The sequence below is a fragment of the Equus caballus genome, chromosome 19 (assembly GCF_041296265.1).
Source record: "Equus caballus isolate H_3958 breed thoroughbred chromosome 19, TB-T2T, whole genome shotgun sequence".
Taxonomy (NCBI): Eukaryota; Metazoa; Chordata; class Mammalia; order Perissodactyla; family Equidae; genus Equus; species Equus caballus.
The window spans coordinates 22455716-22470877 of record NC_091702.1 but is presented as its reverse complement, the minus strand read 5'-3'; the positions used below and the strand labels follow the sequence as shown (position 1 = coordinate 22470877).

The following is a 15162-nucleotide window of genomic DNA, read 5'->3' as shown; positions in this document are numbered from 1 at the left end:
CTCCTTTTGCCATACAGCATGGTTATTTTTGCCGCGAAATGGAAAAATAAATTATTGGTGACACATCTAGGTTTCTAAGGGCCCTTTATATAATATCAAACCATTATCTTGCAGAGTGGTTACAGATTGATAATAGATATCGTCTCCTGAATCAAGAAAAAAACAACCCAGTACTTGCCAATGGTTAAGTAAACAACCAATTTCATCCACTTTATAGATAACCAAACCTAAAGTTTTAAGTGATAAGGTGATTCATGAATGAACAAACGTTACCCAACCATTTTACCTACTCACATTTATATCTAGAAATTTTAAATTTTCCATTGGTGCTTAATCTTTAACCCACACGCCAACTCCAGGCAAGGGCTAAGGTACAGATGCGGGGGATGGTTAGATTCACGTAACAAATCTGAGGTGGCTGTACAGGGCATCACGAGTTAAAGGTACTGATACGGCACTTGTCCTCAGTACTTCTGGTCATGAGCCTTCCAGACATGCTTGCTCCAGAGGTGACTAAGATAAGGAGACACTCTCATAAATGGCAATCCCCACGCTGCTGGCTTTTTAAGTGCCAACACTTTTATACATACGGAAGCAAGCCAAGCTACTCACACTTACGTAAATCTTTAATCTGGAAAAAAGAGCACAACTAGGGCATATATAAATGAAATCAACTTTCAGTACGTTAACACACACCTGGCTTTCTCCAGGTGATTACTCAATGATTTATAACTAAAGCCACTGAGGGCTGGAGAGGAGGATGGAAACAAGTCCATCTTCTGTGGTATGCAACTACTTCAGTAACATATGTGACGCTACAGCCGAGGGGGCATAGTTTGAGACAAATCTTATGAACCGCAGAACCAAGGCTGGGTCCTCAGCTGGCTCCAGCTCTGTTCACACTTCAGCTGCCTGAACCCTGTCTAGCCAGGCGATAGACAGGCTCCTGTTTAGAGAGAGCTAGGCTTCTCAAGACACTGCTGAGAGCTGAGAGGCCTCTTCTTCAAGCCGAAATATAGCCCTGGATATTGATGTTGAAGGCAAAATGGCAAACTGATTAATTCAGTATAACAATTAAAGGTGACAATGACAACTCCTATGATTTGTATATCACTTAATAGTTTATGAAGTGCCAGGCACAGAACTTAATGTGCATGATACTCAGAAGAGCCTCTAACATAGGCAACATCATAGCTTTAAATTCTAGATAAAAAAATCTTCAGGAGCAATTAAGTAACTTACGGCCAGCTAAGTGGGTGACAAGATTCATAGCCTAGTACTCTGACTGGAAATGCTGTGCCTTTTCTGTCTTATTTTATTGTATATCAACAACCTAAATACCAAAAAGAACCACATTTGAAGATCAAAAATCAAATGTAATCCTCCCCAATACTTGTGTGTCACATAAGAACACTGGACCAATGAGAAGAATTACATCCAGAGAGTTTTGAGCAATATAATTTCAGAGTAAATGGAAATGCTGTTTTAAGGAACAGGATATTTGTCAGAAGACAGAAAGTAGAGAACTGATGGTTTAATTTGTGCCAAATTGAGCTGCCTTTAAGATATTAATAAAGCTATCAGGGCTGGACCCATGGCCGAGTGGTTAAGTTTGTGTGCTCTGCTTCGTGGGCCCAGGGTTCACTGGTTCGGATCCTGGGCGTGGACCTAGCACCATTCATCAAGCCATGCTGAGGTGGCATCCCACATAGAATAAGGAGAAGAACCTACAACTAGGATATATACAACTATATAACGGGGAGCTTTTGGGAGGGGGAAAAAAAAACAGAAGATTGGCAACAGATGTTAGCTCTGGGCCAATCTTCCTCACCAAAAAAAGTGATACAATTTTTAAAAAAATAAAGTGCTTCACAGATAAAAAGCATTCAATTGGTGTCACTATTTTAAAAAAAGATATTAACAAAGCTGTCAACAGCAGGAATCTGCAGGTGGTAACTGTTCGTCTTACTTCAGCACCCTCCACGGATCAGCACAGAAGAGATGTCCAATCACATCTTTTCAGTCCAGCTTCTCAGACACATTCATGAACATGGAAACACAGGCGGATTATTCTCGATTTTATCTATTGATTTTATATTTTACATTTAAAAACACTTCACCAGTATGTGAATGGGTTCCATGGCACAAGAAAGGATGAAGAATCCGTGGTGATGATATTCAGACCATATCTATCACAGAGCAAAGTAACTATATTATTATTTAAGTCCAAGTCTGTAAAGCTGATGCGTTTCAAAGAGTGTGTAGGAATATAAAATTCTCCTAACTTTGGTAAAGTCTTGTACCCAACACATCAGGCAAAGAAGTTTTTCTAAGAAGAGTTGTTACATATGAGAAATATGGGTTACTAACTTTAGAAGGACCATAATAAATGTGCAATAAAACCAATTATAATGTAATGTGCATAATTTAATCCTTACTAATGATTCAGCAGTCATTTCTAAACGTGACACTGTCTCAATATTATTATTATGAGAAAAAACTATCATTTTTGTATGGAAGTGAACAATAGTATTCTTGTCAATAGAATGTTGAATAACAAAGGAGCGCACTACACTGGTTTGGTATTGATTGCTTAAGAACTTACTTAGATTCTCACTTGGTCTCCTTTTTTTTAAGGAATAGGAACAGTAAAGGAGAATCACCTAATTTTAGATGAGAAAAAATTCTCAGATATTGTCAAACAGTTTCCTTTCCCCTCCTTCCTCCACAAGATAAAAATGACTCCAACAAGGGCCGGCCCCGTGGTATAGAGGTTAAGTTCAGTGCGCTCCACTTTGGTGGCCCAGGGTCACAGGTTCAGATCCTGAGTGCAGACCTACACCTCTTGTCAGTCATGCCGTGGCAGCAACCCAAATATAAAGTGGAGGAAGATTGGCACAGTTGTTAGCTCAGGCCTAATCTTCCCCAGTGAAAAAAAAAAAAAAGACTTCAACAAGCCAGCCAGCCAAATCTTGATAAATGCCTATTATGTGTTGGACACCTTGCAAGGAAGTGGAGATCCAGTGATGAACAGGATACTAGGGTCCCTGGCCTTGTGGAGTTTAAATGCTAAAAGGGAAGACAACTAACAATGATCAAATAAACAAACAAATGAAACACCCATATAACTAACTTAAAATATTCTTAAAATCACACAGGGAGTTGGAGGCAAAGCCCCACCTGTGCTCATGTTTCCTCCTGCTAATCCAGTGTTCTACTACAGCAGGATGCCAGGATCTCAAAACAAAGGAAAGAAATCCAAGAGAAAATGCAGACTAAAGAGAGACAGACAAGGTTCAGAAAGAGGAAACTGCACCGTGCTCTGAGGGCAGGGGATTTCCCTGGTACATCTTTTAATTTAGCATTGCCAACCCTCTCTGTAATTGCTCCTCAGACAAAATAAACCAGAAAACGAAAAATAAAGTTGCTGCAAATCTGCTGATAACAGAAACTAAAGCAGAATGGACACTAAGTCTTCTGCTCTTTTCCTCACAAGCTCCCAACCCTCACGCACACACTCTGCTGATTGTGGAACATTTTCCTAACTTCCTATAGAAAAATCAATTCCTCCCAAGGACTTAAAGCCTTGAAAGAGATTCCAATTCTTTTATTATTGGCTGCCAAATGGGTCTGTCAGGGCAAAGGGCAATCCCCCATGGTCCCTTCTGCTCATCATTTTCACAGTGTTGAAGGTGAAACACACCACTGATTTAATTCCAGGTTGTAATTACCAAAGGGACGCAGTCGAGGCTGATGTTTATAGCTCAGCTCTTGGCTGAACAAAATGGGGGAAAGCATTCCCGGGCTTCCACCTAACAGGCGCCATTATTTCTCCACAGGGGCTCTGATTCTGGCCGACTCTTGAAACAATCCTCATTGGAGAATGACCAACCAAACCAAAATTTAAATGCATTTTTAAATAGATTTCTCGTCTCTCCCTGGACAAGGGCAATGGAATATATATAATTGCAACAGGTTTTATCCATTAACTAATCCCCAAAACAATGGAATGAGGTAAAGTGTGTACTTCTGCTATAACCCCCAAAACACTTATTTTAACTACTATCTGAAATTTTCAGGTTACATCAATTTGGAAAAAGAAGAGATGGTTTCCCAAATGACAGAAAATTAACTTGGATGTTTCACTTTTTCTTTTTTATATGCTTTTTTAATCTTTGGGTCTATGTGAAGCTTTTCCCTGTAACATTTGAAAAATGTTTCATAAATTACTATGGAGGCATGGAAAATGAAACTCAAGACATCTGTTTAAGAAATTTTTATATATAAATTATTCAAAAAGTTAATGATGAAGTTAAAAAAACTGAGAAAAACCATGGCCAGTATAGAATAAAAGGAAAAATTTGCTTCATACTATGTGATCTCAACATGGGTTCAGGAAGGCAAACGGCCAAACTGTCACTGAAATTGCTCTAGCAGTCTTCTTCATTGCAACAGCTACCGCTCAGTGAACGCCCACTGGGCTACACACCTCACATGACATCTCTCTTAATGCTCACCTCTACCACATCAAGTAGGTATTCCCATATGTGGGGAAAGAATCTGTAAAAGTTACACGGGAGCAGCCATGGCGGGATGCGAAACAGGCCTCTCCAAGTAATGTCCATGGTCTTCCCAACTGTAGGATTTGCCCTGTATTCCCATGGTTTCAACCCTAATCAGACTAACAACGTTTATATATAATGGAAATGATGGTGATGAGTGTGATAAGACTGAACTCCCTCTTACCTAAATCCACTTTCTGACAACTGGAAAAAAAAAGCCTAAATTTTTTCTCAAGTTGAAGCCCTCAGATTACTTTTTTCTCAAACACCTCCCAGCCTTGCACTAAAAAGTAAAGCACAAAACACACACATACAACATGGAAGAGCCTACGACAGCAGAGCCTGCTGAGTTGGAATGACAAGATTCCTCTGTTCTCCTCCCCTAAGTCCACAGTATCTTTAAAGTAAATGGGTTCAGTCCTTCTCAACCTAGGAACACATAGTGCTGTTGACTGCACCTCAGAGCAGAACACAGTTGTCCCTTCAACTCCAGATATTCGTCTTATGGTAAGATTATCTGCTCATTACTGACATTTGTATTTTGTCAATTTGATCAATTTATCTTTACAGCACTTTCAGCTAGTGAATTATGTAATGAATGCTACAATCAAGAACTCCTCCATTGACTCAGCTGAGACTTACTAATGTAACATCTTTAATCATTTACTTGCCTCCCTCTTCAATTTTCTTAGAATAACGGACCGTCTCATAAGTGAGTAGCTGGTATTTTAGTACTGGAGATGCATAAGAAGGCACAGCACACATCCACACTCACACTGTCAGAAAGCAATGCAAGATAAAGTAAATGCATCCATCAAGGCAGGCTCTGTCGCTGACTTCGAGATCACATCATAGTGGGAAACAGGGCAGTAAACTCAGAAACAAACACCTGGGTTGCAATCCTGGTTCTACTCAGGGTCTCAGCTTCCTCGTGTGGAAAATCAGACTGGTGAAAACCAGAGATGAAGACAAGCACTCAGCACAGTGCACATCCTACAGAGGAGTTACTAACATCGTCACCTCCAGCACCAAGATAGGCTGGGCCATTTTCTCAGCTGTCCCACTGTTTGCTGATTAATAATTAGGACTAGTCATTATCTTTCCCTCCCTCTTTCTTTTACAACACCTTTATGAGATACAATTTACATACTATAAAATCTGTCCTTTTAAAGTGTCTGATTCAGTGGTTTTTAGTCTATTCACAGACTTGAGTGACCATCACCATTACTGACTTCCAGATCACTTTCATCACCCCCAAAGAAACATCACACCCTTAAGCAGTCACTCACTAATTATGTCTCCTCTAGCCCCTGGCAACAACTAATCTACCTTCAGTGTCTATGGATTTGCCTATTTAGGACGTTATATATAAATGGAATGATAGGGTATACAGCATTAGTGTCTGGCTCCTTTCACTTAACACAGTATTTTCAAGGTTCATCCATGTTTTAGCATATATCAGTACTTCATTCCTTCTTATGGCTGAAATGATATTCCAGTGTATGGTTATGACACATCATGTTTATCTAGTCAAAAGCAGACAGACATTTGGGTTGTTTCCACTTTGGAGCTATTATCAATAATGCTGCTGTGAACATTCAGGTATAAGTTTTTGTGTGGAAATATATTTTTCTTTCCTCTTGGGTATATGTCCAGGAGTGGAATAGCTGAGTCATATGGTGACTCTCTATTTAACAATTTGAGGAAATGACAGATCGTTTTCCAAAGCAAGTGTACCATTTTACACTCCCACATGCAGTGTATGAGGGTTCCAATTTCTCCATAACCCTACCAACACTTGTTATTATCTATCTTTTTGACTAAAGCCATCCTAGTATGTGTGAAGTACATTGCATTGTGGTTTTGATTTGCATTTCCCTCATGGATAATGACGTCCAGTAACTTTTCATATGCAAATTGGCCATTTGATAGCTTCTTTGGAGAAATGTCTATTCTGATCCTTTGCCCATTTTCAAATTGAGTTGTCCTTTTATTCTGGATTTGTAGGATTTCTTTATATATTCTAGATACAGGTTGCTCCTGAAATATATGATTTACATATATTTTCTCCCACTCAATGAATTTTCCTTTCATTTTGTTGATGGTGTCCTTTGAAGCACAAAAAGTTTTAATTTGGATGAAGTCAAATTTACCTATTTTTTTTCTTTTGCTGCCTGTGCTTTTGGTGTTACACCTAAGAATCCTTTGTCTAATCCAAGGCTACAAAATTTTACTCCTAGAGTTATATAGTTTTAGCTCTTACGCTTATGTCTATAATCCGTTTTGAGTTAATTTTTGTATATGGCATGAGGTAGAGGTCCAATTTCATTCTTTTGCATTTGCATATCCAGTTGTCCTGGCACTATTTGTTGAAGAAACTATCCCTTTCTCTTCTGAATTGTCTTGGCACTCCTCTCTCTGTCAAATCCACATTCAGAACTTGCCGGTATACATCACTCTGATCCGGCAAATTTTCCAGCTATCAGTTTTATTGTTCTACTTGAACCTGCAAATCTATGAACCTCTCCTATATTTACTTTATCTCAGGTTGGCCAATCGCATATATTTAAAAACCCTTATCCCTTATCAAGTACCTACTATGTACCAGGCCGTGTTCTAGTTTCTCAGATATAGTCCCAGTGAGGCGCTAAGAGTTCTTGGGGATGGTTATAAAATGTATTGTATTTCATGACAAAGATGGAGACAAAGTGCCAAAAATGCTGAAAAAACAGAACAATCATTTCTGTGTTGGAGCTTCTGAAAGGGTCACAATGAGGAGGGGCATCTGAGCGAGAAGGACAGAACTGTCAGACAAAGAGGGGCTCTAGAGTATTCCAAGAAGAGGGAAATAATGGGCGCAGAAGTATGTAGTGGAGAAAAGGCCAGATGTATCCAGGGGACAGAAGTTTAAGGAGGCAGCAATGTGGGGCAACAGGTAGAGGTCACCCTGGAAAGGAGAGCAGGGTTGAGTATCAAGGATCCATAATCTACATTAGAGAACTCGAACTCCACTTCTATGCAATGTACGCCCAACTCTAGACCTGAACAAGGAAGTCACATGTATTTGAGGAAAAGGACTGTGGGAATAAGAGATAGAACTGACTCCCATAGGGACACACTAGTATTGGGCATTTCTCACATTACGCCCAGGTGGGAGGGGAATTTTTTTTTTTTTTTTTTTGATGATTCTTCCTTTCTACAACTGCAGGACAACAATGCATTTTTCTCCTTAGATCTCCTGGGGCTGAGAAGTCTCCTAAGACATTTTATACTTGGTTCCATCCTCCTCATTTCGTTGAAGTGTGTATGCAGTCAGCCTTAAAGAAGACGTTGTACACACATCCTATCAGTTTCTCAATTTTCTTCATAGTCATCATGTCTATTACTCAGACACTTCCCTGTCAAATATCATTAAAGATATAGTGCTACCACCGAAGGTCATCAACTCTGGGCCCATCCTCTGACCAGGGAGCCCAATCTAAATGGAGCTGAAGACATGTCTCACAGACTGCTTCTCTTTTTCAATTCAGAATCCAAATTATTCCATTTTTACTATTCTTCCAATATCTTCCAGCACTTTCTGCGATAATTCTCAGTTGAGAAAGTGTCTCACGATGCTTCCATCATCAGCTTTATGAAAGTGAGTTTACAGCTCTGCTTCTACTCTTTCTACTTGAATTTTATATAGACGTTTCAGAATGAGAAATATACCACAATCTGAAATTCTCTGTTTTTTCTAGGACTCCCAATAAATGTTTTGCAGTTCGTACAATCACAGCAACACCACTAGCAAGAAAAAGCACAGTGCAGCTTCTCTCCGTGAGAACATTCAACTTTTCACTGGTATTCCTTAAATGGACCTTTAGCATAAAAGGAGGTGTTATTCCTGCCATCACAATGGTGAGAACTGTACTCTGGTTCAATGGAATGAAACATTTCCTCAAAATAGAGGAGGAGACATAATGGAATTCTACATTCCTTGTTTTTTTCTGTTACTTAACTGGTGACGTGACGTCACGTGTTCTAGCCACAAGGGCCTGGTCTCCACCCTTTTCTCCCCACAGTGATTCTTATTTACAAAGACTTGTGTAGAACGAGTCATTTATTTGCAACAGGGGGAAGACCGGCCAACATTCTGGCTACTCAAAAAGAAAAAAGATGTCAAATTGGCTCATGTAAAAGTAGGAATGGAAAAAATGAAATTATAGTGGCTGCACTATGGCTTAGTGAAGAAATGGATAAGTTTTTACATCAGAGAAGGATAAATCTTCTTTGATTCCTGCCTGCACTTCACAGTAATTTTCCTATGTAGCTGCCAATTTTTTTCACCCTAGCAAAATCATTAAAAACTGAAAATTACAGATTTTGAAACCACTTTAAAAGTAGACAGAGAAACAGAGAATAGAAAGAAAAAAAGAAATCTGGAAGGACATAATCTAAAAAATGTTAACACAATGATTATCTTCTGTGGACAGTAAAATTATAAATATTTTCTTTTTTGTACTCTTCTGTCTTTTCTGATTTTTTCCCAATGAGTAAAGGATGCCTTTATAATCAGTAAAAAAGAACAGAAGAGGCAAAGAGAGAGAAAAAGAGTTGGTAGTTAGGTATTTGGAAGAAAGTTGTACAGGGAGAAGCATGAGGCGTTCACCTGTGCCGAGCCCAGGACAAAAGCTACAGTATATAATGACACCCCCGTTCCAGGCACGGTGAACATTTTAAACCTGATTCAGGTATAGGATAGAATTTTATCCTTTAACATTTTTTAATCCTTCCAACATCCCTCTGAAATTGCTATTACTTTTCCATTGTTATTGCTATTTTACTTCAGAGAAAATCAAATTTCAGAGAAATATTAGTACAAACAGCCAAGTTCTCACATCATACTCAGTAATTCATCAAGCCCAGGTCATGCCACACTATGGAGGAATGGGACTCCCATAATAGAGGGCAGGCCCTATTTAGGTTAGCAATGTCTCCTTTGATATTTTTACTAATAAGTCTCTGCATTTTTTCCCCCAGCAAATTGTGGTACAGATAGAAGGAAATCTCTCAGGCAGCAGACTCTATGAAGGAATCTCTGTCAAACGGTCAAGTGTGAAACCCACTGCGGCTAAGGGCAGCCCAGCAGCCTGCTTTGTTTTCCTCCCTCCGAATCTCTTGCAAGTCAAGTAGCAGGACTCAGGAAAGGCTGTATGGCACCACAAAAAGGATGACAACTCTAGCATTATCCTAACTAAATTCATCCTGGAATACGCTTCTGAAACCTCAACATATATTCTCTTGGAACAATGACAGTGTCCATAGTGAGTGGAAAAGTCCATCAAATAGTTCACCTGTGAGATGTAACCTGGAGGCACATGGATGGGAGGAATGGATCCATTGGGTGACATCATGGGAACTTCAGCAGGTCCTAAAAGAGGCAAGAGTAACATATTAACACTTGAAGAAACATAGATTATTCAAAATAATCATTGGTCATTTCCAAAATATTACCAAAACTTAAGAGAATTAATCACTTTGACTATTTTCTCTTCAGTAATTGGTACACTGTGCCTTAAACTTGAAACCACACATAAAAACAAATTCTTCAGCTATTCAAGTCAGGGGGGAGGGGGAAACTATGAGCATCTTTATAAATATTTAATAATTCCTAAAGCTTCAAGTTCCATAAACCAAGGCTGTTCAGGTAAGAGTACTCTAACAAAGTGGGGCAAAGTTTCCTTTTTTTCTTTTGACTTTGAAAGAATGTATTATTAAAAAATGCTTAAACAAATAACTTTTTAAATGAGTTGATCTCCTCTAGTTTAAAAAGCTCCCATAGACTTTGGGTCTACAATTTTCATTTCGATTAACATGCCATTAATCGGAAATAGAAGAAACCTTTAAAACACTGAATTTGGTATGCCTCATGTTATAAGGCAGGGAAAAAAATACATCATATTTTAAATCTAGGCACTATTAGGAATATTCATGCGAAATTTACTTGGATTACGTCAAAGTAAAGCATTCAATTAACGAGAGGTTAGTTTCAAAATATTAAATTCAACAAATGTTAATCACATGTCTAAGACAAACAACGAATGGCAAGGCAACACTCAGTTACCTAAGACCCAGACTGAGTTAATATTTAATTACAAAGAAACGGAGTGTCATAACATCGAAATCAACTTCTGACCCCCTTCCAAAGGTCCTACGATTAAATGGTTTGCCTAGAAGGGCAAGAACCTCACGGTCACTGGTTTTCAGTTTGGTAGCTGGCTTCCCCATTTAGCACCCCACTTCCCAACTGTCAATCCAAAACTGTGTTTCTAGTCTGAGATGCGACTTCCTGGCTCCAAGTGCCTTGTGTTGTTTATTTGCTTTCTCCTAATGTGTGTGGTGCTGCCGGCAATGAAAATTGCTCAGCTGTAACAAAAACCAAGAAAAATACAACACTTTTCTTGGCAAAAGAAGACAGATCCTGCCACCCAATGCTGCATTTACATGTAAGCATAATGCACCTTTCACCTCACAGTACAAAGCAGTGTTATAACCACTTCACAGGAGAGGAGCAGCGGGGGATTTGGAGGGACAGTAATGCTGGCGTGCCTGTCAACAGGGCCGCAAGTATGGGAAAAAACATGGGAGCAGGGCAGAAAAGATGTTAATATTTACACGTTTACATTCTATGTATAAACATACACAAATCCACAGCGGACTCTCACATGCTAACACACCAACAATCATCTGAAGCAGAAGATGACGATGGCCTAAGAATGGATAACGGCATGACCCCATAAGGATGATTTAAACTAATACATCCACCACCACTGAAGGCACTTTCCCAATCCATCTTCCAAATCCATCTTTCTCATCGGCGGCATTTTGGCCAAAACCATCAAGACATTTAGGTATATACTGAATATTTTTACTTCAATTAAATCACTAAAAAAAAAATCATAGACAATATCTCAGCCTTCTAGCCTGAGCGCTATGTGAAATCCAACGGTCAATGTCCTTGGCTCTATAAGCAAGTGTCAAGAGCACGGCCTCTGCCTGGTTTCATCCTCCAGCTCACTATTCATACTGGTTGGGTGACGTCGGACAATTCACTTATTAGCCTTTCTGAGCCTCACTTCTCAACAGTTATAAATAAGAATAACAATTCCTACCTCACTGGGTTGGGTTTAAAGATTACATTCAATAATACATGCAAAAGCACTTAGAGCAATGCATGGCACAATAATTACTCATCAAAATGTTAGGAATCTTCACAATTTCTTAAAATTTTATTTACAGCTTTTTGTTTGTTATAATTACATTGTTAAGTACTGATTTCTTTAATAGCACACGTCCCTGTACCGCATAAAATCAACAAGTATACACTTCACACAATATTGACTTAAGAGGCAAACCTTCCCCATCAGATAAATATCAAATATTTCACAGAACAGAGTATGAAAAGAAAAGCTACTACCTCAATAAAGTATTGCTTTTTAATCACCAAAATGTATACCAGGCAAATAGTCTCTTAACCCCAGGCATGACCCCCAAAACTGTTAAAGTCATTTGTATAAAATGCTTTAAAGAATGTAGGACAAGTAAGTGATTTACAGCCGGAAAATGTTTTCTTCCTGGCCTTGATTTCAAAAGTAGCCAAATGACTTTAACATGCTTATTCCCCCTTCCTCTTGTCAGTGTCATCAAAACTCTTTCAAAGGGCATTGTGAAATTTACAGTAATGGCTTCTGAAATTCAACTGTGCCTTGGAACCCCAAGGTTCCTCTCCTTTCTGAAATAAACCACTGCACCCACAGGCATTCAGGAGTTCAAAAACTAGTCTAAAAAAAAAAGAAAGACCCCATTCACCATGGTGGTATGAGAAAAGTTACTGTCTCTCTAAATACTTATCTGCCAATCAGTGAGGCTGCCTGTCCTCTGCTCAACTGTCTGTGTTTGAGAACCTCCTGATACTATTCTAACTCTTCCCTAATTAAAACACAAGCTATCTTCCTAAACTTCTACAACTACTAGGTCATTTTGACTTGTTTTTAATTGATACCCTCAAGACATACAAGACTGAAAGGATATAGCCCTCAGAATATGGTGAAAAATGGTTCTCTTCTTGCTCAAACCACTAACACTGGCTATAAGGAAAAAAAAGCCACACAATCTTCTCAAACAAACCAACTTCCTCTCTGACTATACTGCAAAATCACTGAACTATTAAACTTTTTGAAAAAAGTTTTTAGATCTCTTAAGGTATTTGGAGCCCCCTTTAATTAAACGCTCTTGTTACATACAAACAGGTCTACAAAGATATATGGACGTACAGATTAAATAATTTTAAAACAAATGTAAACAAACATACTTCCAAAATACTGTCAGTGAGTTTTTTTCTTTTTTTGAGAAACTAATTAAGAAGCTCCGCTAGAGACCACATGAACTCTTCCACAGACAGATGAGAAATGTCACATACACAATTTCTAGAACTGGAAGTAGAATGTTCGCTAAGAGCCAAGCAACACCACGAAAAAATGCCTTGGGAATTTTGATCAATTTCAGGTTTTAGGCTGTGATTTCAACAGTCAAGAATTTCTTTTTTTCATTGAACAGATGTGAGACACAAACAAGAACTATGATTGGTGTATAGTCATTAAAAATTTTAAATGCAATATGCAAGTACATAGTGTAACATCTTAAAAATCTGCTAGCATGTTAATGAATTGATTTTTCATTTAGTACTTACGGCAAACCTTGAACGAGAAAGGTTGGCAAGCTGCTTAATTATTCAATCAATAATTCATGCAACGATCCTATGACTTTACTCCCACATCAAAGAGACTGAAGGAAAGCCCAGCAATATGGTATTTTTAGGACCACACATGCTCATGGAGAGCTTCTGAGCCCCCGCCGAGGCTGTGGGCCCATTCTGTCTCACTCTGTGTTTCTTCCCTCCTACCAGGGATCCCCCAGAGCTCACACATTTACTTAACCCTTGCTCTGATGCTATCTGCAGAATATTCACCCATTCTGGGAGCAGAGTTAACTGGACTGACTCGAGGTAAATGTACAAATAGAGGTTTAGATACCTAAAAGTGGTGGAAAATGGGAATCCAGGCTATAAATTATCAATTAAACGAACCTCAGAAAAAGACCAGCTATAAATAATTGATTGTATCACAATTCTGGACATGTTTAAATAGCATTTTTATAAGCTAAGTACTCACTATGAGGTAACAAGTAGTGAATAAACAGAATTTTATTATCATACTTGTCTATAAACTGCTACTGGTGTGTCCAATTGGCTATTTTCAACAACAGCCTTTAGCAGCAATACATCACATTCTTATCTTATTACCTTAAATATTATCTTGTTCAAAAAGGATGTAAAGGGACCAAGATCACAACACAGCAAGATAAAAGAAAACTAATGAGAAAAATACAGCAAAGGCAAAATAGTCATGTTATAAAATCCAATAAACTCTGTAAAAGTGACCCTCGAGTCTTTCTAAATAAGTCAAAAAAGAGAAATTCTTGCTGGAAGGAATAGTCATAAGGACAAGGCTACAGCTAGTAGGTAAGCAGATAATTATGGTGAAAATAATTACCACTAGAAACTGTCTAAATAAAAGTGTATGTGCGCTGTTTACCATGAGTCTAAGACTGAATATGAAATGTGAGGTCTTCTGATGAATCTTGTGAACGTCTAATAAAGAATTTCCAATTATTCATGGTGACTCAAGACACGTAGACAAGCTAAGAGATTATGTAGGCACTTTGGGGACCACTGACGTTCTTTTCTTAATTATTCAACACTGATTAATCCCACAAGAGAACTAAAAGGAATACAAAGATAATGACACACAGGTTCTAACCTCCAAGAAGCTTAACCTCTAGTGCAACAGTTCTTAAATGTTAGCAAGCATCAGAATCACCCTGAGGGCTTCTTAAGATCCAGACTGCTAAGCTCCACTTCCCAAAGTTTCAGAATCAGCAGGTCTGGGGTGGCTCCCAAGAGTTAGCATTTCTAACAAGTTCTCAGGCGGTATAGCTGCTGCTGTCCAGGGGCCACACTTTGACTACCTCTGACTTAGTGGGTTAAAAGACGGTAAGCATCCACAGCAGACATCATTCTCAACAGTTAAAGACTGAAAGCTTTCCCCCTAAGATCAGGAACAAAACAAGGATGCCCATTTTCACCACTGCGATTCAACACTGTACGAGAAGTTCTGGCCAGAACAATTAGGCTTAAAAAAAAGGGCATCCAAATTAGGAAGGAAGAAGGGAAACTCTATTCGCAGATGACATAATCCTATGCAGAGAGAACCCCAAAACTTCCATTAAAAAACCTACTAAAGCTAATAAATGAATTCCATAAGTTTGCAAGGTACAACAGTCACATAGAAGTCAACTGCGTTTCCATAAACCAGCAGTGAACAATGTGAAAAGGAAATTAAGAAAACAAGTCCATTTTTTACAACAGCATCCAAAAGAATAAAAGATGTAGGAATAAATTTAACCAAGGGGGTGAAAGACTTGCCAACAAACTACAAAACACCACTAAAAGAAACTGAGGACGACCTAAATACACGGGATGAATGAACACCCAAATAAA

At 38.6% G+C, this 15162-nt stretch overlaps 1 protein-coding gene across 10 annotated transcripts in view; it reads right to left on the bottom strand.

Moving 5' to 3' along the window:
- FNDC3B (fibronectin type III domain containing 3B) overlaps nucleotides 1-15162 on the bottom strand; it is a 357231-nt gene that overhangs the window by 177139 nt on the left and 164930 nt on the right. For all 10 annotated transcript variants that reach the window (XM_070243255.1, XM_070243250.1, XM_023623306.2 and 7 more), the window contains exon 4: nucleotides 9899-9975. In XM_070243255.1, coding sequence (XP_070099356.1) covers nucleotides 9899-9975 — 77 coding nt within the window. The remainder of the gene's footprint in view (nucleotides 1-9898; nucleotides 9976-15162) is intronic.